General features: G+C 42.1%; 1 protein-coding gene across 2 annotated transcripts; it reads right to left on the bottom strand.

Moving 5' to 3' along the window:
* Positions 1 to 827: 827 nt before the first annotated feature.
* On the bottom strand, positions 828 to 26,038 carry LOC122415141 (paired box protein Pax-6-like). Of its 2 annotated transcripts, none has more exons than XM_043427037.1 (6): positions 24,559 to 26,038; positions 13,171 to 13,368; positions 6,947 to 7,087; positions 5,957 to 6,334; positions 4,480 to 4,664; positions 828 to 3,851 (listed from the first exon to the last, which is right to left on the bottom strand). In XM_043427037.1, the coding sequence occupies exons 1-6, from the start codon at positions 25,028 to 25,030 to the stop codon at positions 3,261 to 3,263; spliced, it is 1,965 nt and encodes a 654-aa protein (XP_043282972.1). In that variant the 5' UTR covers positions 25,031 to 26,038; the 3' UTR covers positions 828 to 3,260. The 2 variants fall into 2 exon arrangements, with proteins under 2 accessions (XP_043282972.1, XP_043282979.1); XM_043427044.1 differs by having other exon boundaries at positions 3,480 to 3,834.

The raw sequence follows: 26,038 nt of genomic DNA, 5'->3' as shown, positions 1-26,038 counted from the left end.
TGTGCGCGGAGAAATTTGATAACGTGGATTCCTGGACTCGGAGACTTTTCCTCCTCCCTCGGCAACTCCGGTCCTTGGTCCACGAATTCGGATTTTTTCGCATCTTCCAGACCAGAAGTAACTTGCTCGAGTGGCAATCGAATCAACTTGGTTTTTCAACTCGAGAGTATCCATTAAAAAAGTGACTGAAAGTAGCTTTTTTAACTAATTATTTTTGGTCGCCTGTGTTTAAACTGGAACGATAAAAGTACTGTGCGATATTGTAGGAGCTCGAGAGCATTCTCGCATCGATCTTCCCGGCTGAATCCCCAACACTCTCCGCGAATCTCTCCCCAGGCCTGCAGTCACGATAATTCGAATCCTCGCGATAAGTGTGGATAGAGATGTTTCCCGGGACTTTCAAAGATCTCTGGCCACGGGACTGAGAGAAAGAAAGAATAAAATCGACACGAGAGACGCGTTAACGGCTCGCGCCAAGTGTCGCCGAGCACGAGAACCAGTTTATCCTCTCATGCTTCGGAGCTCCGACGCGAGGGAGGAAGAGAGTAAAAGCGAGAGAAAGAGAGAAAGAGAGGAGCGTGAAAACCCTTATTTGCAAATCTGGAGAATTCGCGAGTTAATCGCTGCAGTGGTCGCTTCTTATTTTCAACTCTTTTTTATTTTTATTCTTTTCTACAACATGGCTCACTGGTTCTCCCGATATTTGACATTTCGCCTGCTCGGGGTTAGCCGTTCCCTTATCCATATTTTTCGTTTCTCGCAGCTTCGCTTCGCGACCCACCCGAATAGAATTTTTTCAACTTGGATTATAAATAACTACTACGATATATTTACAAACCATTTTGCATTTTTCTTTTTAAATAAAATTGTCCCAACAGAGAAGGTTTTTCATACAGAGGTATATAATGTATACTAATCCTACGTGTGTATTGTACATTTACTCACACACATATAAATATTCATACGAATACATGTGTGGATACACTTACATCAAATATTTTATATATATTGAATACATAAAACAGTGGGTGTCCATAGGATTCATAATCGATATTAACCAGTAGACACCACACCCCCTTTGAGGTTACACTCGCACCACACTCGTGCAAAATAGCTCTTGGACTTTTCGAAACTTTTTATTTCATCCATAAATGTATGAATTAATCTTACAATGAGACTTTTTAGGGGTTACAACAATTCCTTAGTAATCGATTACGATCATTAAAAAAATTGGAAAATCAAGTTTTATCATGGAAAAATGGACACATTGAAGAAAGGAATTTTGAAGCTCTGGAAATTTTCGGGGGTGCAAATTTGCACCATTGTGGAGTCTACGGGTTAATACTTCCTACGAGCTATACAGAGTATCCGGAAAATCCAATGGTTCAACTTCTTTCCGTTATTTTCATCTTTAGGACTAGTCTCGATCGAGTTGATCGCATTTATTCTATTTCATCCTCATTTTGGAGATTCATAAGTCGAGGATTGAGGAGAGAGAGAGGATTTAAGTATCTAGTATTGCTCTTTCAGAGAGACGAAAAGATGGACGTAATTACTTTGCTTTAATTATGTACACTTTTGGCTCGTTTTAATGAAACTCATGGTGAATTTGCCATTAGTCCGATGCGTGAATATCGATTTACTTTAACACACTCGTCCGCGATCGTCGCACCACTTATTTCACTTTAATTGGTGAATTTCTTCGCGTTTTGCCACCTTATTTCACGCGAATAAGACGGAAAGATTGTTCGCGACGCATGCGCTAAAGATTGCCACGACACTGGCTCTCGTTTAATTGGTTAACTCGCCGATTCGTTGACATACAAAATGATACGCTCGAGCCGCTCTGAGACACGGAGTTTTCCTACGATTTTTCGCTCTCTCTCAATCGTTTTTCCAAAGTGCGTAATTACGATTGCTCACATTTTTGCACGCATCAACGAACTCGCATTTGCATTTTGTGTGGTTTTGACTTTTCAAAGTTGGTGATTGCGACACAAGCGGTCAGAGCGATCGCGTTATTCGTCAAATTTTGAAAAAATTTTCTATGAAATTTACGGTGGGACTGTGATTTCGTGTCTTCGATAATATGCTCTAAGTAGAATAAACGGTACAAAACGAATTCTCAAAATCTGCAAGTTTTGCTGTATCCCCGTCGTCGAACGCGCCGTCAAATCTCCAACTTCGATCGAACATTTCCCAGACAAAATGACTTTTATTTTATTTACGATACTTCACAGCCAAAACGAATTTTTCAACGCCACAATATTTCGTTTTGCACTCTGCGAATCAGGACCCTTCGTTGCCGCAAAAATTCCGAATCAAACTCGGTTAAACGGCCTGAAATTGATAAATTACGGAGCACAAGAATCGACTCGATGATTCGAATTGACGAATTCCGAATCGAATAAACGATGAAACTCATTTGACTCTCTAATGATGGCGATTAATGATCGGTGTTGAGATTCAAGAGACGATGAAACACAATCCTCGGATAAGAAATATCCCAGTTCTTTTTGAATAATCGTTATTTAAACGTATGAGACCGTTGAACAAAGATTCAATAAATAGAATTTTTAAGACTCGCAAGCAGCGAGAGTAACGAGAAAAAGTAGAGGATAACATTGTTCCGGTTGAATACGAATGCGCGTATAATATGCGCGAGCTGTGTACCGGCGACAAGAACGGTGTGTCATGCGATGTAGTGTCTGATGATAGTAATCGCAACGGCAGTAGATATACGCTACAAAGATTGAGAAAGTGAAATAGAAATAGGGATGCAGATAGAGAGAAAGATAAGAGCTAAATATTGTTCGAGCCCGAAGTGTTGACGCGTGATACGAGATTACAGTACGCAGACAAAAGAGATTCACCATTCGAAAGATTCGCAGGAGGATTAATATTGCAACAGTGTTTCGTCGCGTTGAGAGATCTCGGCACGATCACACTAACATTACAGGATTAACGTGAACAGTCGCATCACAGTGTGCCACATTTGTGATCGGACGACATTGATTACGACTCGTAAGATTCCTTCGATCACCGATGCCCGTTCGTAATTCAGCGGCGAAAGTTTGTTTTATTTATTCCGAATAAACGTCGATCGAAAGTTATGCAAGAGCACTTTTCACTGGGGCACGCAGCGTTGGAAAAAGTGCTCCAGCAGCGGAAACGTCTCCATTGGCTTCGTGGCACTTTCCACTTGTTTTCATCGAGATTAAAATGAGATTGTCTTTTTGCTGGCTTCGCGTGTTTATCGCTCAACGGTCGTGCTTCGTCAGTTCGAGAGGTTGTTGATCGCTCCAGTGATCTCTCCAGGCTAATGGAGACGACGTAACGATTTCTTGATCGGAATCCTGCACGTCGATCTCTTCGTCCTCGTCGTCCGGGGATTCAACTTCCATCGGTCCAGGCCCGACGGATCCTCTGCCACGCTCGATCGGACTCGTCGGGGATGGTGTGACGTTTTTAACCGTCGTATCTTCACCCACCAACTGACTTATCATCCTAAATGCGCTTGGTTTTCTCTCGACTTGTCGTGTACTTATTCCGATACTTTCCAATCTGTCGCACGACGACGAGGTCGTTGGTATCGTCGTTGTGCCTGTAATTACCGCCCGAAATGCACTATTTTCGCCTCCCATACCTCCTATCGAACATCCCGACACCGTACGGCCGATATCTAAACCAGTCGCGGACACAGTAAGTTGCTGTTGTTGCTGCTGCTGCTGCTGCTGCTGCTGCTGTGGCTGCTGCGGAGGCGGAGGTGGCGGCGGCGGCGGTGGCGAACGCTTTAATAGATTCATTCGTTGATGACGCCGCCACTTTGCTCGTCTGTTGGAAAACCAAACCTAAGAGTCACGAGTTAGGTCGTTAGAAGGCTCGTGACTTAACGATATAATTCAGCGAGATATACAACTTAGGGAAAGTGATATTACGAATACGTCCGGGAGAAGAAAGGAGAACTGGAGAGACTGAGAAAGAATTCGATCCGAATTTATAGAAAGACTGAATCTAATGTTCCTTTATTTTCAGATCTTCGTTAAAATTAAGCCGAAACACTTCTCCGTGTAATTTCATGTCAATTTTAATATGTGGTTTTTAGAATTTATTGTATTCCTGAATTTGTTAATTGTAATAATAATTCTTCAAACCGTTGTTACGACGAACAATAGACGTTTTGACTAGCGGTCATTTAAAAAATTACTTTTTTTTCTATCCTGGGCACGAATTGTGTACTCTTGTGTAAAAATGACTCCAGGTTTTCTCATTCCAAACCTTTTTTCCAGCTGAATTTATCTGTAGCTTGGAAATTCGCAATAAACAACGAAGCTGTAAGGAAAATGAGTGAAAATTGGAAAAAAGGTGGTTGACGAGCAGAGCTCTCCCGGAGTAATCGATGATAAGACAGCGATAAACAGAGTGAGAGGGAGAGAGAGCGAGAGAAACTGGACGATATAAATTTATTTGGTGTCTCACCTGTACGCGGGCTTCGGATAAGGAGGTCTTGGATGCAAGACGTTCTCGAGTGGAGACACACGGATAGTGGGATCTCTCAAACTCTTTTTCGAGTTCCTCGAGCTGTTCAGGACTGAAAGTTGTTCGGTTACGTCGGAATTTCGGTTGTTCCGAGCCGTCCAAGCTTCCGTCGTCGCCATCCCCGTCTGAAGAATAAAGCAACCTAGCGTGTTATCATTCTCATCGTGAAAACAGAAGAAAATATTAAACCGATGATTAGATGATTTTGGGAAAAGGAAAAAAGCAGGGAAAACATGCCTCCGGTTTCCGAAAACCCCGCGTTCGTTCCAGCCCCTTTTTATACGCCTAACGAGTCGTCACGCTTCGCCTTGCAACGTTTGCTCTTGATAAATTAATCATTGGACCCGCAATGTAACTCCAAACGACAAAAGCACGAACTGGCGTACAGCACAAAATGTCAGAGATCGTTACGAACGTGATTTTAATCTCATACTTCTTGACGTCTCGGATTCGATAATGAAATTGTGGAAAACGAGAAGCAAAATAGTTGGCTCGCTCTCTGTGTATGCACAGAACGGAGAACTGCGATCCCCGCGTTTGTATGCTCGCATATACACAGTCAAACATGGGTGAGCGCGATCTGAAACGTCGTGAGAGTTCTCCACGACGAAAGAACCCTGTTGTCCCGATAATTTATGTCACGTGCATTCTTACTCGCTGTTTATATGCTCGTTAATGAATCACTAAGTAGCGTGCTGTCCGACGTTATAAACTGCCTGATCATATCCAAACTTCTAGTATGTTAAATTCGTATATATATGCACTCAAGTGTATTTATACACAGAGCTTCTCGTCCGAGCTCTCTGTTTGCTCCAACATTTCATCGAACCCGTGTCTTGTGTGGGTGGCGTGCGATATGAAGCTGCTCCGAACCATTATCATACTGCCAACGCGTGGCTACATCTCAAATTCCTATTCCCAATACTATGCGCGGCACGTATATGGACGTGTGTGTCGCGATAATGGAAATGATTTATTCGAAACTTGGCTTTTCGTTAAAAAATTGGGTCGAGTTACTCCGATCTTTGGCAGAAATGGAGCTAACGAGATTTGGGCAAACGCGAGAAGTTGAGAGGACTCGATGTAAGCCAATTGGTTCGGGGGTACAATGAATCCGGTTAATTATCGCACAATTTAGAAAAGGAAAAAATCGATGGCAATCGAAATCCATTGGCAGTTTTTCCCGTTTTGCAATAACTTTTAAAACAAAAATTCCTCTGAAAGCAACGATTTTTTCATATTTTCTTGCAGAGAACTCTCAACGAAAGTTTCAAATGTTGGCTGCACGAAACCGAGGAACACGATCGACGTGGCTCAAGCGTGAAATGGTAAGAGGGCCAAAGATTCGATGTCTTATTGGGAGGGGAATTCGTGCTGGAAAAAATGTTTTTTTTCCTCTGAATTTGCATGAAAATACCTTGAAGGTAACCCCGCGCTATGGAATCAGCATGAAGAGCGTGCTCCGGACTTCCGGCGACGGTTGCCGTGGCCGCTGCTGTACCGGGGCTCAGCGACGGCGGAAGTAAAAGTGCCGACGCTGCTCCCGTAAGTCCCGAAGCCAAAGGCGGCATCATCCAGGGATGTCCCGGTGCCCCGGGCGTTGGCCATCCTGCCGACAAATGATGCGACGATCCAGGGTGGTAATGGGCCGAATTGAAGTACGGATGAGGTCCGGCCGCGTACAGACCGACACCAGCGGCTCGGGCGAATTCAGCCGCCGCTCTTTCTGCGGCCCGGTTCCTCAATATGCGATTTATACTGCTCACAGAGGGCGCTGTCGCGTTGCTACAAACACCTGAAACACGGGAAGAAATATTTTTACAAATTTATCGAATTTGCCGAACGATATTCTCGTTTGTAGACCAAATTTTTCACTTTCCTCTTCACAAAAAATTATCATTTTTCGATGCTTCCAGCGACTTAGTGTAACAAATGAAAATTTGGAAAATAAGCAAAATAATTGATCATCAAAAATCTGCAGTACTTGATCCTTCTGAACTCGAAATAATCCTTCGACTGCGGGCTTATTTGGACTGCTCATATTTCTCCAACTCGAGTCGTCCGATTTTACTGTATGATGACACATTGGAGTCCGAAAAAATTAAATTCACTAAACTCTTGTAAAGCTGACGGAATAAACAAAGATTGCAAGAGGCCCAATGTTAAGTCAGAGTTTAACGATTTCGAAATGGAATTCTCAACGAAAATTTAACGACGAAACAGAAAACACTTGTCCATGAAATGAATAACAAAAATATGGCGAAGAGAAAAAAACAATAGGTCGATAATTTTTTAATCCAATAAGGTAAGGAGAATGAACACTAATGAAATTTTCATTTCCTTGAAATGAGTGTATAGAACACATAAAAATAGTTCGAGTCTGAGTGTAATTGGGACGAAACTTTACCTTCTGAGATGAGCCGTTCTCGTATCTCCCATGCGAAGATCGTTGGATTTTCTCTTTTGTACTGTTCGATTTTTGCTACAACTGCGGGCGTGGCTACCTTCGGTTTGCTGCCGCCTATCAGTCCGGGCGGTCGTAAAGTTCCTGCAACACGTAAATAAAGAAAAATGTTTTTTCTACATGTCTCAATTAAGTGCTTGAGAGATGATTAAGTTGATTGGAATCCAGCAGATTCGTCGAGTGAATTTGCGTCATTCCCATAAATGCCTGAGTTTATGTATTTCTGTCTTCGTATGCTTGCACAGGGATCGCTTTATCGCGGCTTGTTGCTTTCAATAATGACTTCTCTCCGCGGGGCTTTATATAATAAATAATGTGAAGTTACCGCGCAAAGGCTTCACATATAAAGCGTGCGCAGCTTTGACTTCTATCCGAGCATAGAAATTATCTTTTCATTCCGCCCCTCGCCCTCTCTTTTCCATTCTGTGCTATCCGTCAAGGACGCATCTGTCTACATGCTACGTTAGTACACGTGATACACTCCCGCAGGTCTTAATAGAATATCAGATACTGAAAAAAAAAACTGTGCATAGATTAATGCCCCCCTTAAATGATTGAAACATAACATCTTTGCCACACAAAAAAATGTGTTTCTTATCAACAACTTGATTGATGAGTCAAGCCTTTATAAACTTCGACAGAAAATCATGAGATCAATTCGTTACGAGACGATTAAGAATATGGCGAATAACGACGTACACTTTTTCGATAAGCGACCACTCGAGCCCCTTTTTATCGTCGTTCATAAAAATTTGTTCGCAGACAGTTATTTCAATTTTTGCAAGGAACTTCGTATAAAATTTTTCTCAAAAAGTCATTCGTTTTAATGAATTCTAAATTCTTTAACACGATTTAATATAAAATTACGTTTTGGGAGGATCGATCACTCTCTTCGGAGAGAAACTTCATTGCAGAACTCTTCGGAAGGTAAGTGTACTTGTTCCACCTTTTCACGGCCCGCGTGCGTGTCGCTTTACAATTTTTGTTCCAAGAAATTCGCTTCTCGTGAAACTTCGATCCAAATGAATGCTTGCAACTTCGAGCAAACCGTCAAAACCTGCAGTAAGGTTACAAGACTCTGGTCAAGAGTCCAAGGCTCGTGACGCTGACGAGAATGACTCGGTTGAGAGAAACTTGAGCCTGGAACTTCGAAAAACTCGAAAAGTGTATCCTGCTTCGATATGAGCACACACGTGTGATTAAAAAAAAAGACAGACGAAGGCAAAAAGAGTCTGTCAAAGGAGCAAGAGAAGGTGCGAGAGGCTCTATCGTGCAAGCCCCTTACGTGATTCTTAATGGAATCCAGAGGCGCAGGCAGACCTGAGCAATTATCGATCGTCATTACGTCCCCATTATCAATAACAATAATAACGAGGAAAGAAAAAAAACGAGATACTCTTACGATGCTCGCGGATTATTCGCGGGCGAGAGCGAACGCCGCTAAGAAAATGGGCCCAGGGACGCGATTCGATGGTTTGTTATATCGCGTGCGCTCCCACGAGAGAGTCAAGTGCGTGCCGAAGAAATAAACGATGTACCACAAAACGGACAAAAGAGAGCGAGAGAGAAGAAAACGAAAGAGACGAAAAAATACGAAGGGAAGGAGAAAGTTTTTAAAATGACCTAATAGCTATTTGTACCTCGAGCAAACTCTTCTCCCTTCGGGCTACCTATCACCCCCTCCCCCTCGCTCTCTGTCCCATACACACACACAAACGATTTCTCTCCCCCTTTCCATTAGTTACTCGCACTTCTTCCCCCATCGCTCGATTCCTTTATGTACTTCAGCAAACTGGACAGTCGATGCGAATCCAATACGAGAAAACGTTTTGTGACAGCCTGCATGCGTTTAATAAAAGAAACCGCGCGCAGTTGATCGCGTCCCTGCGCAGTTTAGTCAGGACGATTTCCACAACGCGGAGCCCTTTCTACGTTTGACGACGAGTGCGTCCTCGCCGTTTACACGTCTCGTGAAAGTGCGCGAGCGAAGGGAGTTTGGCACAATTTTGTCATGATGCCGCTTTGCTTACGTGTTCAGCGCGCCATACAAATCGTCAGTAAAATCGAATCCTTAGCAGGTGTATTTTCATCAGAACTGTGCCATGTTAACTGATGAATTTGGCAGATAAAATATCCCGCTGTCATCATCTGATTTCTGAACGAAAATCAGCAGCGATTTCGTCGAATTAGTTTCCTCGAAGTTTGAAATAACGCCAGTTTTTGAACAAGAAGATTCACAGTTTCCGTTGATCGGATTAGTGCTAAACTAACAAAATAATAAGGACAGAATTCGTCGAAGCCGGCCGCAAAACCGCATGCACGAAAAGGAACGGGAGCCGTAGGAATCGTGCTGGACCCCGGATGATGCCGCACAGCGGCCAGCAAAAAGACCTTTTTGAATGTCATATACGGAAATGAAGGAGCCATAAAGAGACAGCGAACTTTTTTCAATAACACAAGCCATGTAGTGAAATCGATATTTCGATCGCCCCGTGTTTTTTTCTCTTTCGAAAGGTACGAGTAAAAGGCCCCGACAATTAAGGTCCGCTTCTGTGGTCCCCATAAATCGCGTGACTGACGAACCGAAGTCAATCGATGACCGCCGATGGCCTCTCTCCGTTACCAAATTTTGAGGGATCAAGGAACAACGAAATGATGATTCTTCACTTCTTGTGTACAAGCGGTTACGTATTACACTCCCATTCATCCATAATTGGTTAGAAGTAACGGAATTTTATAAACTTCAATCCCAAGAATATAAACACGAAAGGGAAGCAGTTTCAAAGAACTCACGTAATGCGTTTTTTTTTTCAATTTTCAACGTTTCAACTCACCATGAAAAACGTTATTCGAGTTCAATAATATAAAAGAAAAAATTCTGTGAAAATAGTTTTTTCAGTGCAAAATCAGTCAGCATATCAGGAGAAAATACGACACGGCGAGTGTACTCTCGGAGCACAAGCTTAATCATCTGGTAATCGAATTAACAAAGAGATTTCGATATTAAAAATTCGGATACAGTGATGATTAATAAAAAAATGTCCTGTCAAAATTTCAGGGCCCGAGGATACTTTGCTCGTGAGAAAAAAATTAAAGCTGATTCTCCAAATGAACACGATTTCTTACGGGTTTCAGTGGTTTTCCCGTCTTTATATATACCAAATTTGCAGACATTGACAAACAGTTCTTGCAGAAACTTGCAGAAAAATTCTGAAGAATATGTTCACAGCTTCGTAAAATCCATTCAATATACTTATAAAGTTCGCAATTAATGATTTTTTTCTCGAAAAATTGTAATTATTGGGAGGTTAACCCATGTGTCACTTTCGCGATAGCAACGCTGCAACCGCGCGTTTTTTGAAACCGGTGACTACGTTTTCCGATTCACACAACTCACACTAGGGGACATCCAATAAAATATGAAGGACGGGTGAGAAAATATTGATGTGATTTAGAAAAACTTGTTTTTTTTTGAAGTTTCTGCCATGTTTTAGTTATGCCAAACGTTTGAACACTGATGATGACACGAACGCGCGTTAAAAATTCCGTCAATAACTCATTGGGCCGACTAGGCTAGTCGCAATAATTTTTCTTTTGACCAACTCTCGTCACACGCTCCCGACTCGAGTGAACCTTCCACTAATTTTTGTTTGTTAATGAAAAATAAAAAAAATGAGTTCCTCGGACTAATCTGATCGAGTGGCAATGCGAGCACGCTTCAGGCCGGCCATCAAAGGCCTCCAGGCAGGCGACACCCTGGCTGTGACACAGCGAGCCAGCAAGATCGAAAAAATCGTGCCCCGATCGCTCATGCATTGCAGCAGGAAACTCTGGGCATGGATTCAGAAAAATGGGTTCCCAGCAGTCACTGGAGATTGCGATAGAAAGCCTCAGAAGATTGTTAAATCTCCATTGATTTTGGGGAAACTTTCGCAAAAATTTTCATGGAGAGTTTTCTCTATTTCTCGAGTCATTCACGACTCGATTGCACAACATAAGCTTTGTACGTCGTTATCGACATCGTAATGCGTGAAACGGCGATGTTCATCCTCAAAATGTAGCAACGCTCCATGCGATAAATTGAAAAAAGAAGAAAAAAATTAATCCGTCCGGAGCAATGAAAGTCTGGAACCCTAAACCGCGATGACGAGTTGAGCAAGTGTTCGGGTTTACCGCGAAGGCGCTCGTACGAAAAGGCGATAAAAAAAATGCGCGCGAAAATGCGTAAACTCTGAGCTTTGTCTCTCCGGGAGACAAGGCCCCAAATAAATAATTGCCTCCGATATTATTGTCCAGGGTGGTATAAATTGTCTCCTTCTTCGGTTAAGTAATTGCCCACCCGATTATGGTACATTATATTCACCTTGGGCGCCTAAGGAGGTTGGTATTCCGAAAATGAAGACATTATCGAAGAGGTTGAGAGGCTTGCGCGAGTTGGGGAGAACGGTATTTTTACGAGCTACTCGTAAAGTTAACGAGGAGCGAGAAACTTGGGCCTCTGCTGGACCCTTTTGCTTCTGTTCTTATATACATATAGCTATACGTATATGAACGCGTGTATATCTATATGACAATGTTGTTAGTCGTAGCTGTTGTGTAGTGAGAACAGACTTGAAAGATTTCCAAAGAGTAAGAAAGAGAGATAGCTTTGGAGAGCGTGGCACCCTCGTCCAGGGACCTCGAAGAAATCTTGAGCAGAAATCCTTTTCTCTTTCTATGTATACCGATATACGTGTACGTACATTTTTTTTTTTTTTTTCATTTTTTTCATTTTTTTTCTTCATTTTTTTATTACACCGCTCTTTGGAACTTCTCGCGCTCGCGCTTTGACTTTGTGCAGCGTGAGGGGGGCAATTCACAAGCGCGCGCCTCGAGAGCATCCTTCTCCTCTCTTTGAGGCAATAACCCAGCAGGAAGAGATAACACACTGTACACGAAAAGAAGAAAAAAATCATTTCTGCATCCCTCGTTGGTCGTCGTTTTTTCTCTCGGCACTTTCTTTATTACCGCGCTAAAACGAGCCACTTTCCGTGAAATTCATCTCTCGGCAAAAGTACATATAACGTTGGGAGCGTGAAAAATGCGCTTCCTGCGCGCGAGCGAGTCCTGAACAATCGCGTCGTTCCTCCGGAGCAGCATCCTCGGAGGATAAAAATATAAGGCGAAGAGGAAAAAAGCAACGCGTAAATATGCTGCTCTCGTTGAGAGCAGGGCTCACCGCGCGAACGAGGTGAGCGCTCGTATCGAGAGAGAAGCGAGGAATATTGGACAAGAAATCGAAATATCATCAGAGGGGGTAGCCGCGTGCGAATAATATTCTTTATAAGGTAACTCGAATGATCATTCGCCGAAAACAATTTCATATCGAAAGGCCTTTTATACGACTAGAAAGCTTTTTTTCTGATACTCCTTCATACTGGGAAATAATGCTGTTTTATCTTTGTACAGTCGCGAACACGAGGCGATGCGCTCGTATTTATATATTTATCGCTCCGCACATTGCCTAGGCTTTCCAGTGCAGTGTGACGCAGACGGAAGAAAGCTTGTCGTCGACAAGTGACTCTTTAGACGGCACTAATGAATGAAATATACTCCACTTTGAACCTTAATGTTTATCGCGTACTCACGCCCCGGTAAGCTGCAATATAAAACATTATATTGTTCCGAAGAAGTTACGGCTCTCCTTCGCACCTTATATCCATCGAAACGTGGCTTTTTTCATCGAAACATGCATAGAGAGCGAAAGAGAGAAAGAGAGAGTGCTGGAAAATATACAGCCTTAATCATAGCTTTCTGGCTACTTGTTCACGCGAACATTTTACAAAGGTGATGAAGAAAAAATTTCGTTTCTGCGCGCTCTCGCAAACCGGAGACCTTCAACTCTTCGCTAACGGTCGTTCTTTGCTCTTCTTAGTTCTCCCTTCCGCTATAGATATACATCTCAATAGAAAGATGCACTTTGACTCAGGCTCTCACACCCGTAATTTTGCACTCCTTTTTCTCGTTCCGGTTCATTATTATTTATTATCGCCGTGTCCCTCAAGGAAGTGCGAAATTAAATAGAGGGAAGAGCACGAAGAAGGCTCGCAACGCGGCGTCCGCAACGGCCAACAATCTTCCCCTCTTATCCAATCGAAGAAGAGACTTTGATTTGTGAATGCACTTACCGAGAAGTTTGGTGACAACGGCCCCTTGCTGATTCAACGAAAGAACGTGATTCGCGAGATCGTTGTAGTGCCTGAGGGCACCAAGCCCGTGCGAAAGCTCGAGCAAACGCTGACGTGACGTACCGCCGTTGTTTCCACCACTACCTGCCGAGCCGGCCGAGTTGAACGGGCTACCGGTGCAATTCTGCAAACCCACGCCTACGGACCAACGAGAAGAGTTTGAATTGTGAAGCGTTGATACTCGTACCCCGTTTTTATTGCTGTACAAAACTTGAGTTTCGTTATTTTCATCTGTTTTTTCAATTGCTGTCTCTTTGAGGATCTTTCCTTCCATAAAAATTACACAAACTCAACATTTAACGAGACAACTCATCGAAACTTTTAATCGCAGTGTGACAGAAAATATTTAAGAATTATATTGAAAAATATGGAAAAAAGCGTTTGGTTGCAACTGCGAGTCGAAGCGCTTTCGTCGTTTTCATAAAAACGACAGAAGAAACGAGGCTATTTGGCTTCGTAAAAAATACGATCGAATAACTATTGTTAATAGAGGTTTTCAAGTGCCTGCGCAGCAACGCCATATTTGTACGATCCTTCAGTGGCTGATCATCGTCTAAGGCTCGGTTGATAAGAAAAATTGCATGCACTTTCGAGAAGGCGGAAATAGTAAGTAACAGCAAATTATCACAGTCGAGCTGTTAGCTTAACGGGTTTTCGCTAATAATTTGCTTACTGCAACGTTATGTTTCACCTCGAAAAAGTAAAAAGGTCCACTTCTATGTTGCTTTCTTCGGCGAGTTAGCGATTCTAACGGTTATTACGACTACCAGCTATTTTTCATGCAAACTTAAACATTTTTAAACCCCACGGACAAATTGTTGTAGAAATTATTCCAACGATCCATTCAGTTTTTGTGTTCATCGGTCGTAATTTCCAAGTTTCTATTTGTCAACTGCTGGCTAATTACAAAATGTAGACAACGGAATATTAATAATTTCACATATTTACCGCGTTAATGTCCAACAAATTCAAAATATTTTATTCCAGCACCAAAGTACGAAAAAATTTATCGTAGAAGCCAAAATTTCTCAAGCTAATTATTCTTGCGATGTTTACACTAAAAAAAAAGATTCACTTCGCTAAATGATTGTCGTTTAAACACACATATGTAGCTCCACTTATCGGCTCATAAAGATTCATTTATTCCAACAAAAATGATGCTTCGGAAAGTGAAAAAGAAATAACGTGGCAGCTCTTGGTTCGAGTCTACGATCCTTCGTTATACAGACAGTCTGGCAAAGCTTCGTTGGTAGAGAATCGCGGCATTGAACGACTCAATACATCCCAGCCCCTTACCAACCCAATTCAATAGCCATGTAGTCCCACGATTCTCTACGCGTATCTCTCAAATTTTTTTTCTCGCTTCTCTAGCCTCTGGAGCTGTTTAATCACTTGATTTTTAAGCGCTACCGTATATCTTGACTAATTACGCCCGTTGACGTTTATATTTGTGTTAGTAACACTTCACACATATCTTTAACGCATCGCTCATTAGCATTTCTATAGGCGAGTTCACCAGGTCTGGAAATAATATTAACCATTGAAATGTTAACATCAATAGAAATAGTTTTATTACAAATCCCAGAAAAAGCGAGTCGTAGAAAGCACAGAATGAAGTGAACAAAAAACTCTTTTGGTTATGACGTATTTTGAAGGTCGAATGAACATTGTCATGCGTTTCAATTGCAGCTGGAAACGGGCGTTGTCAATTGGAAGGGGTTGATCATGAAAAAGACTGAAACAAAAAATTCTTCTCCCTCTGCCCCGTAATTAAATGGCGACGATTATTATAACAGTCAGTGACTGAGTGCTCAGCGAAAAAAATTCAATTCAGCTTCAAATATCTTTCCACTTTTTGTCAATTTGAAGATTGGGCTGCTCAGTTACCAACTTCGGGTCAGTTTGACCCAATCGAAGGGGGCAGTGGGTTGCATGGTAACGTGCGAACTATCGACTCGAAATTCGCTTCGGTCGTACTCGTCACAAGCTAGCAAACGATCTCGATTTAATTAAGCGACTTTCATGAAAATTATGAATCGACTTTTACTTGAACTCGTAACTTTAACGTCAAAGTATCAGAAATCAATCTAGTTAAATCTACTGGAAATAACGCGATTCATTAATTTGGAATAAAATAACGATCGCATTATTCAAATGTCTTCGAGAAAACTGCTCGATCGCCTATCAATTCTTGCTTAGATGTCAATTTTTCGATCTAAAGTATCCAGCTTGACTGGGGATTTCAATTTGACAAAACCAACTGACAAACCGTGCTTATCTCGCAGTTGTCTACGAAATTTTTTTCCACTCAAATATAGTGCTCCCCGCATCGTTACGAAACGCTGCGTTCGCCACTACTGCGAGCAGCGCAAACTGAAAAATAATCAACGGTTTTACAGTCCTTTGAAAATATGTTAATCCACGCGAATACGATCGAGCCGAATCGAATAAGTGCCTAAGCTTTCAGAATCATACCAATAAATCAATGTTCATTAATTGCTAGCAATAAAAGCTGAATCTCGCAGCTTCGTGCGTATAACTCGTTGAAACGGCCTCGTAAAAAACACCCTAATTGTCGATTCCTCACGAGCTGCGGTGACACGTTTTTTTAAAAAAAACGCCTCTCATATTCATCGGCTAATCAAACAATTTTTTTGTCTGTAAATAAATTTTAATGTACAACGTTTGTTCGACGTATCAACATCTCATGATCTTTTTGTTTCTAAAGTTCGAATCCACTCGGAGTGGTGTGCTTTTTGTCAAGACAAAACAACTTAAAACACACTACGAAAAACCTCAGTTCTATAATTAAATACAAAAAAGTAAATCAGCATATGTATGCTCGGTTAATCCCAACAAACTGTTTTACAACTGTACCAACACATGCGTCTCGTCGTTTTTTTAAATTCTTAAATCTCCGATTTGCATGCACCTATATTTTAAAACCTTACGAATTGCGTTAATATGTATAGAGGATGGTTAAAGTTTATGGCATCGTTTCTCACATTGGGCATTAACACATTGGTGTTTTTACGTCCGCGCGCGCGCGCGCGGTCGAAGTGATGCAGCGTTTTTGTGATAAGCTAACCAACCGCGAGTACAATGTTCGCGATGAAATCTGTTGTGATCGAAGAATCAATGAAAAATTTGGCGAAAAATCAGAAATAATATTAGCGCAAAAAAGTAGTATTCCTTTTTTCTCAACAATGTTTAAACGGACGGGGCGCGCGCGAATCGAGACAAAAATTGCGAGCCCAAAGTCGCTCGCGAAATCGAAAGTAGGCGCTTCTGACGAATTGTGGCACGGGCTAAAAAGGGGCACCCGAGAGAAAAAGTAGAAGACGAAGAACGCGAAGAAGAGGAGGAAGAAGAAGAAGAAGAAGTAAGAAGTAAGTGCCATACACGACTGTTGAGATCGTGTGGCTCGACGTCTCTCACGAAACCGGGAAACCGGTTTTCTCTCAACGAGTATAGCTGGATTTCCAGTATCACTGGCGAACGAGACGGTGCGAAAATGTCGATTAAAAATTGTCCCGATGTCGCCCAGGTATATATATATGCATATTATAACTATATACACGTATATTTAGAACGTTTCGGAAAGACACGCATGTGTATACCCTCGGTGTATAGTTATACTCGGAGCATTTGCTTGGAGATTGAAATATAATGCTAGTTCGTTTTATTTTCATTTCATTTCATTTTTTTCTGTACCCATATAACGCTGAACGAACGCGAAAGCGAAGTAAATAAGGTGCGGATACTCTTGAAACGGAATTACTACCGATCTGCTCCGATAACGAAATTTTGCATATAAAAATTGCACCGCGTATGAGACATTCCGAGAGACGCGGACAGGACCGTAATCGCTCTTGCATTTTTCTTATTTTTTTTATTTTTCCTCTTTTTTTCGCTGCCTTTTTTTCATTTTGATTCTTTTGACTTTTTCTGTATCCTCGGTGTATCTTGCGGCGTCGAGAAAATATTACGATTGAAGATTTTTTTTCAACGGTTAGCAGAATGGCGAGTTGAAAACTAAATTAGTCGGATCAATCTTCGTATTGTTTTAACAAGCCGAGCGCGATCGGTGGAACAATGTTGCGACGATATCTGCGGGAAATATTGTCCCACGGAATATTCTGGAACAAAGGAATTCTGGTCGAAAGATTAAAGTAATGTCTCTTGGAGGATAAAACTTGGCTGAATACGATTGCGAGGAATCTCAGCGAAAAGGTCTGAAAGCCGATGCGACGTCGCGCGGCTTCGCGTCAAAACCCAAACTCCGTCAGAAGTGGAATGACATAAAAAATAACAAGCGAATACATTAATTGATTGAGGCGCGATCGAAACTCATTGCTTGCCGTCTATATTCATGGTCATAAAGGAACTCGCAATTATCACACGAGCTCACTTCTACGAGACTGATAACGGTGAATTAATCGTACGAAGACCGGTTCAGGAGTTTTTCATTTCCCATGTCCAATTACACTCGTAACAGTTTAATAATTAAAATGTTGAGGCCGATCTGAACGAACGGCTGCGCGAAGGAGTTACATTGTTGGTGAATTCCCTCGATCAGCCATATCCGAATGACGTTTTTTAAATGTTATTCCCCTTTGGAAAAAAGCGAAGAGTTTTAATCGACTTGTCGCGAGGGAGCAGTATTTGAAATAGTGTCTCATCGGGGCCACTGAACACGGGAAGAAAGAAAAATATTCTTGTTGCGGTTTACGGGGTTCGGGAGCAAATAATAAAAACAAAGCGAAAGAAGAAATAGGGAAAGGGAATGGAAGATACTCGGACATTGGATCAGGGGGACGAAGGTGCGAAAATCCGGTATTCGATTATCGAGCTACAATGGATAGAAGTCACGTCATTGTAGGCCAACGTGACGGTGGTCATCGTTTGTCTGGCTCTGCAAGCTCGAACATTCATACAGGGGAGACCGGGTCAAATCAGGGTACTCGAAAAACTGCGGAACTTTTTTTTCGTTCTGGCTGTCCGGTACATTCTTTGAAAAAGGAACGTATTGAAAATTTTTTAAAAAATCATCGAAAAGGGAGAACGAAAAATGTTGGAAAATTAGAAAAATTAGAGAAAAGGCTAAATTTTGAGTGCTTTTAAAAAAAAAGCAGACAAGGCGCTTTGGATTCAAATTGTGGTGAAGAAAAGTTCACCAATTTTTGAATGGTACCCGATTGTGCCCGAAGATTTTTTTCTCGAAAATTCCACCAACTCCAGTGCGTTTTTTGCTGTTTGGAGGTAAGGAATGAATTAAGATATTCTCAAACTTCTGAAAATCACGATATTTCCTCAGGTACCCCGTTTGCCCCGGTCTTCCCAGTACTTTCTCGTCGCTGTACTCGTGTGCATTTTTATATATAACGAGATGCTACTGTTGCATACAAAGTCGATCGCGAAGCAGTATGGTCGACGATACACTGTCGGAGGAAGCCAAAGAGCTGCAAAACCTACGCATGGACACAGACCCTGTCCACTAATTATTCTCGATGTGGATTATTCCAAGTTTCTTTGCTACATTTGTTGACATATGTAGGCCCGGTTGAAAGCTTTTGTTGCACTGTTCAATAAAATATCATCAAAACTAGACATTCGTTGGGGAAAAAAAAAAACAAAATGAGAATCTAACGTCATCGGCATCCCGAAAGTATAATAAAAAGATGATTGAAGTGCGATGGATTGAAAATAATTGATTGAAGCTGCGCAGACGAAATAAGGAAGTTGAAGAAAAATATTTTCAGCCTGTTTCATTGGTCGTAATTCGACTATTGAATCAGACTGAAAACATATTCCAAGTCTTGAAAATACTTTTGCTCGAGCTTCCTTATTTCTTCTGCGTTTTTTAATCAATTATTTTCAATTCTTCAGTTGAAGCATCTTTTTATCATACTTTCGAATGCCAAAGAGGTTAGATTATCGTTTTTTCCTCAACAAATGTCTATATTTAATGACATTTTATTGAAGAATGCAAGAGAAAACGAATGAAATTATCGAAGAAGAATTTCAATGGCTCTTTCAATCGATGATTTCAAGAGCGTTGAGCAGTTGTAAAATTTTCAAAAAAACCAGCATCGTGGCAAAATCTCTCCTATGCTCGGTGGCTTAGGACGTTCCTTTAGATCGGTTCACTGACTTCTCTACGATTTTATGATCAAACAGACAATGATGCGTTTTGATTTTCTAATGGAATTCGTATTCCCCGAGTTGGCTTAGCACGATGACGTCGATGGCGAAGAAAAGCAACGATAAATTACTGCCGGCCTTTCCTAATTATCTGTTGCCTCGTTGAACAAATAAAAATGACTTGTCAACCGCTTTCGCTCGATATACGCGGAGTTTGCTACGTAAAAAATATTAGTTTGGAGGCCACACGTGAGCCGTGAAACTTGTTTTTCATCCAGTTTAGAAAAGCACGCTGGCCCGGCGACAGAAGAGACGTGAAATTGCACATGCCGCGGAGTCTTGTGTACAAATATCAGTCCCAATCCACCAGGTGAAATACTCTGCACAGGTGAGCTTCGGCCGACTTTCTTCGCACCGGACGAATCATAATTTACACCTCTCTCACTCCCTTTTTACGGATCTTTTCAGTTTCCCTTTTACTCTCCTGCATGCCTTCTCTCTCTCAATCTCACGGTGTTATGGCCACGTGTTGGCACCCTTACTCTCGCGACGCACGTAAAACACGCTTAAGATCGTCGATTAGATACGCGACTGCAAAATATGCCCTTTAGCAGAAACGATTTTGTGAATGGAGGCTCTTTTCGAGAGCGTCAGGGGCTCGTTAAACCCCGATTAATGATAAGGTTTTAAATTCAAGAAACTTTGTACGCCCCAACAACTGCTTGAGAGTGTCACGAAATTTCAAGACCTCCGGATATCAACGTTTCCATCTTGTTAAAAAATTTCTCCGCCGATACGCCTGGAATTCAAGTGCTGAAAGAATGATGTAACTTTAGCCGATCAACACTATCAATATCAATGATTCTTATACAAGAATTCGATTTTCCCAACGTGACAAAGATAGAAATCAAGAATTTTGCCATTTGCTACAATGTTATTCATAAAAACAGAAGAAACATGCGAAAAATGAAATTCGAAAAAACTACGGATCAATGAAAAATAAAAAAAAAAACAAAAACAAAAACAAAAATAAAAACATTGAAAAGAAAAAAAATGTTCGAGCATCAAATACTTTTCTGCGTCAAAATTGTATTTTTAGTTTCCCAGAAGATTGGACGAGGGGAAACGTCGAGAAAACGATTAAAATTCATCTATTTGCTCGTGCATCAAGAGCTCGATAATGTGAACGTAAAAGATCCAAATGGGCGAAGATGTTTAGATACGGGACCGAGCAGGGAAAAATCATAGCGGGATTCCCGGAGCGCTGTGGCTCGTTGTTTTTTGTCTTACTCGAGCCCTCACTCTCTACTAGCTTGTGCTTTGGGTTCGGAGGAACAGCAGGTGCTTACGATGTTAGGCCACATCAGCCTCGAGATAATTTACCTAATAGCCAATTAGACACCTCCGTGGTATCCCAGTCGATCTCACACCATTTATCTCGATATTTATGCAACCCTTTCGAGAGCCAAGGGAGAACTAATTGACCGACGAAATGATAGTCTCGAAAGCTGTAGTTTTTTTTTCATCGCGTATGCGTGCTTCGGGTTACGAAATAGTTGGGGGTGAAATATATTCGAGGTGAACACGGCTCAGTAATTTCTCAAAGCTCCTACGTTTTCTTCAGGCCCCAAACTCACTTTGAAGTTGGAACCTCGAGAGTGGATTTTCGTTTGATTTTTATAGAGGCTGCTTAGATTACGATTTGAGTGAAATATTCACGTTAAAAAACGGCAAGCACTGAATTTAACGTATTCCTTTCGCATGGTCGGACTTTTTGGTGGCGCAAATAGGGGCACTCGAAATTTGGACTGATTCTTAACCTCTGAGAAGTCGCTGTTATGTGGGAAAAGCTTCTGCTTCTGCCATTTTTCCAACTTCTGTCGTTGATATCTCTTTTAAGTATTCTGTAACCCTTTATTTTTATCGTCACTATTTAATAGACAGTTTGTATCAGGAATTAAGAATTATTTAGTATATATGACGCTGAAGTTTCCAACGTTGGAGTCCAACGAAATGATCGAAAAAACTCTCCAACAATTCCAGTAATTCTCCTATTTTGTTCCCTGCCAAATTTGCGATTCGTAGTTTTTCAAGCTGCACACCAACGATTCGTGAAATAAAAAATTGGTGAATTACAAACGTTTTTTTCGTTCATTTCGTTGGACTCCAACGTTGGAAACTTCAGCGTCGTTAGTATGAATTATGGAATGGAAATGTGGTGATGATGGAATCTCCATAAGCTCCAGTACACATTTTACGATTTTCGAAGTTTTAATTCTTTATTAAATGTTCGATAGCCTGACCTGAAATTTCGCCAATCTATTCGTGCGCACTTTTACTTTACTGTCACTTAAAATCCGTAATTCGTAGAATATTCGAGTTCGTGAAAGGAATACCTTAAATGTTGAAAGTAAGTGTTGAAAGCTCAGCTGTAATACCACAAATCGTGTATTCACTTTCATCAAAAAACTATCCGCAAATAAAATATATTATTACTGGCATATGAATGGACGATGGAAAAGGTCTCGTGGAAAAAAAAACCGACAAACTTTTACCCCGGAAGGGGTCAACGATATTATACCTGGAGCTATGGACTAAATGTCAAGTTGTTAAGTCTGTTCGCGAACAAAGTTGTGAGCTTAGAGAAAGAAAAACAAAAGTAATAACAGCGACGCGAAGATTCGCGGATGCGGTGGGGAAGGATAATCGCGGAAGCGCGCAGAGAAAAGTCGTTAGTTAACAGGTGCTTCGAGACGAGATTCGAACTTTCTTAGCCCCCGTTTTAAAAAAATGTCCTCATTTCATGGAAATTTACTGCTTGTATTACGGGATTTTAATTTAACCTCTGCGTAATGCACACACGCACGTTCGCGATACACGGGCGACTATAATTTCATGTAGCGCAGGGCGGGTAAGCGCATCGTGATTTTTTCAATCTGTTCGGGAGCGAGAGCGAGCGCCGCCTGTTAATCCCCCTTACGTTAAAATACGAGCTACTTTTTGTTATCGCTTGACGATCGGAAACGCGTTCAGCTTGTTTTTTCGTCTTCTTAATCCGTGAACCCAGAAGATATGCCGACGCGAGTGTGTATGCGCGTACTCAAATTTACGCGTACGTACATCGCGAAACGGTTACGTACGTGCGTAGTGGGCACGTGTACTCGTATATCTATAGCTCCGTCCCCGGATACTCTCGGGCCTTTCATCGTAAAGGGTGCACCTGCCGAAACCTGGAATTAATTCGTCAGTCGAGAGTCCGCGGAAGAGAGTGGCATAACGCAGGTGATTCCTTGCCGATATTTGTACATGTAAGAGCGACGTATGTCTGTACATAAATCCACATAATACGGGTCCCTATACCTGTATATACTCTCTCGAATAATGTGTAAGTCTGCGCAAAAAGGTTTCTCTACCTTTCTCGTCCTCTCAAATCGGGACAATCTGCTCTGATTGTTCCAGATGCTTATTACGTACGGGCGGCGCACCAGATGGGTATGAATCTCTTCGCATGCGCGGCAAGCAATGCGCGTTTTAAGACTCAAGTTTTTTATCTCTTTTTCTCGCAGCGTTGAAATTTCGTCAGGTTAATTGCCGGTGGCAGTGATACATTGAAAATCGAGGATATCCCCTTAATGTAACGGGTCATTATATTCCTCGGCGCACATAATTTATCATCGATCACACATCGCGGATAAATCCATTATCGATGAAACTACACCGCCGTGCTCTGTGCCAACTTTTACAAGCATTCCGTGTTCATCGTAGCCTACAGATAAAAACCCACCGAACCGCTGATAGCAATGTTAATTCGCGCGCTTACGGAATCGTATTTTCACCCGCCAACAGTTGCGACGATTAGCATAAAAGCCGAGTTTAACAAGTGTCGCAAATGCCTGCGAGAGAAAATAAGCTGTCGGGATACCAACACTCCTCAATCATCAATACTATTCGCTATCCTCCACCGAGCTCGAATGCTACAATATTAATACTCAATAGCCCTCGTAATTAGATTAGTCTATGAATTATTTTATCGGGGGCTCGATACTCCCGTTTTTTACAACCCCTTTCAATCGTACCGCTATTATCTGTACTCCTGTGCTCGGATACACTTGCATGCAAATTATCAAGTCAAATAAAGAGTTTTATGGGAGCAAACCTCTCCGAGTTAGTCTTATCTACCTGTCACGTGTCGCTTTTTCAGTGAACAAACCCGTGTATCGCTAACCCGCATATATCACATTAAATGTATTAAACTCATACCGGTGACGTTTTTGATTGCGAATTTGTTTTCTTTCTCACACCTCGGTATAGTGACATTCATAATATTTAGATTTTTAGTATATTTATTCGCTTTTTCGGGTCTATCGAGCTGAGAAAACACTGAAATTCTTGGAAGATTCTGTTGACGAAGAGCACCTCCCGCATACGCATACTCGAGCTTTGTACAAATGTGTGGATAATATTATTTGTCACTTTGGAGTGTAAAGATTTTACACTCCAGAGTGCTCAGATGCCTTCTCGCCTTGGAATATTTTCTATGAAAATTAGTCGCGAATGTCCAGGAATAAATTGATATTCTTTTGAGTTTCGAAACACCGTTCAATCAGAAGCAGCCAAACACTTTTGCAATCTTATTTTTTCAAGTGTGTCCTATGATATTTTGGAGCCTAAAATTCTCGAGTCGTTCGTCGTTCGATCAACAATATCGATTATAAAAGTACTCAAGCCCCGAAATTTACCGAATGATTAATATCGTTGTATCGGTTTTGCCACGTATAAATGACGCGAGTGTCACAACAAACAGAATTAAGAATCCCAAGTAGGGCTCCGCTATTTTTTGACTTTCACGTGTCATTGATCCATCGATTGTACAGGTATTAAAACATTTGGTAAGTAAATATACCGGGAGCGATTGAGCAATGACGTGGGAACTAGACACACAAATGATTTTTCTGTTAAATGGAAGAGTACAGGTTTGTCGAAACGAAAACGTTTGATTTTCAGACGATTTAAATAATTTTATTTCTTTTATAAGCTTACTCCGCAGTGAGAAATTGATGGTTGAAAAATGAATGTCTCTGTCAACGTTGCGACATGAAAGCCTCTCACGAGTATCGCTCGAACGAAAAAAAAATCAGTCTACGACTGCAGGACTTGTCAATATAATTAAAAATGATGTTTCACCTTCGATGATTCCTGCCGGTTGAACAATTTGCCTTTGATGATGATGCGGATGATTGGGGTGTTGGGAGTGATGATGCGACGGATGAATTTGTAGGAGACGAGCTCGGGATTGAGCCAAAGTTGGTGAGGGTGGTTCCCACGGTCTGGTGACCGTAGTGCCCGTTCCTGGGCTAGGATCGTCATCCTGGCAACAAATTTTACCCCCGGAACCAGCGGTGTTCGTAGTAACAGGTGCTGCACCACTGCCCAAAACTATAACGTGTCCTTCGTTGTTGTTATTGTTGTTACTAGTGTCATTGTTATTGTTGTTATTGTTACTCGTACGGGTCGAGCCGGTAGCCGGACTCCCACTGCCACTAGCACTGCCACTAACACTACCACTGCCTACGCTGTCGACGACCATTTCGTTGTTTATAGCAGCCACGGTTTTTGCAGTACCCGGAGGTGTCGCGACACCACCGCCGATCATCATCACCGACCGGTCGACTCCTTACCGCGCCCTCGCTCCTCCTCGCCCAGGCTCGCTATTGTCCCCTCCACTTCAGACGACTTTTCGATTTCTCCTCGTTTCGAATTTCTTCTGTTCCGTCAGGCTTTTTTTTTACTGCGACTGTTCCACGGCTGGTCCCACCTTCACGTTTTTCCTCTCGATTTTATTGTTTTATGAAAATAATTCCCGAGCGATTTCCGAAGCCCCCTCGTCCAGTCACTTTGAACTTTTCTCTCCGCAGAACGCGACGCTTTTCGTTGTCAAAAAGTTTCCACGAAGACCCTACAAGGATCGGGATCGGATTTCATCGTCCCGCCGATCGACGCTGCGTGAACTCGTGTACGTTGACCTCGTTCACGAGCGCACTGTCATTCGAATATAGATATAGGGAGCCGAGTATATCCTCGGAGATGCGCAAGCGCAATATTAATATTCGTCGCACTATGCGTGTCGCATCTCCGGAGTCACTGGAAAAGCCTGAGCGACGTACGTTGACAATGGAAGGTGCCGATGCCGCGGAGCCGTTTTACAAACTTCTTCGTTATTCCTCGAGCTCCGGTCAAGAGTCTTCAAAGTAGTCGAGGCCGGACACCGAGTTGAATACCGAGTGCGAGTTGCTTTTTATTTTCCACGCTTCTCAGAGTTCGCACCCGCGTCCCACGGACTTATTCCGCGTCCATATTTCGCCGTTCATAATCACCCTCGAAGACGATCAGCCACCGAGATTTTTCGAAAGAAAACAGCGCCAAGAAACGACGAACGAGATGCAACGGATTTTGTTGAATTTGTGGTCGATCGACCTATATTTTTAGACACGGAGAGGCCTTACGGTGCCGCCGACCGCGTCCCGGAGACGACGACGACGACGACGACGACGACGACGACGTACCCACAAACGTGAACAAACAGCTACGACGACACACAATCCGCGCGCGATCGAGGGAGGTAAAAAGAGACGCGGAGAAGGCGGCAAAGGCTATATCTTGAACG

This window comes from Venturia canescens, chromosome 1, assembly GCF_019457755.1.
Source record: "Venturia canescens isolate UGA chromosome 1, ASM1945775v1, whole genome shotgun sequence".
NCBI classification, from domain to species: domain Eukaryota; kingdom Metazoa; phylum Arthropoda; class Insecta; order Hymenoptera; family Ichneumonidae; genus Venturia; species Venturia canescens.
The sequence above is the reverse complement of the archived record's forward strand: the minus strand, read 5'-3'. Positions and strand labels throughout refer to the sequence as shown.

What these genes read in the sequence shown, in the direction of transcription:
- LOC122415141 (XM_043427037.1), bottom strand. Translation starts at nt 25,030, where the DNA reads ATGATGATCGGCGGTGGTGTCGCGACACCTCCGGGTACTGCAAAAACC. An exon ending in CGTTGTCACCAAACTTCTCG is followed by an intron (nt 7,088 to 13,170) that starts GTAAGTGCATTC and finishes TACGTGTTGCAG; the next exon opens with GAACTTTACGACCGCCCGGA. An exon ending in AGCGCGGGGTTACCTTCAAG is followed by an intron (nt 4,665 to 5,956) that starts GTATTTTCATGC and finishes TTTATTCTTCAG; the next exon opens with ACGGGGATGGCGACGACGGA.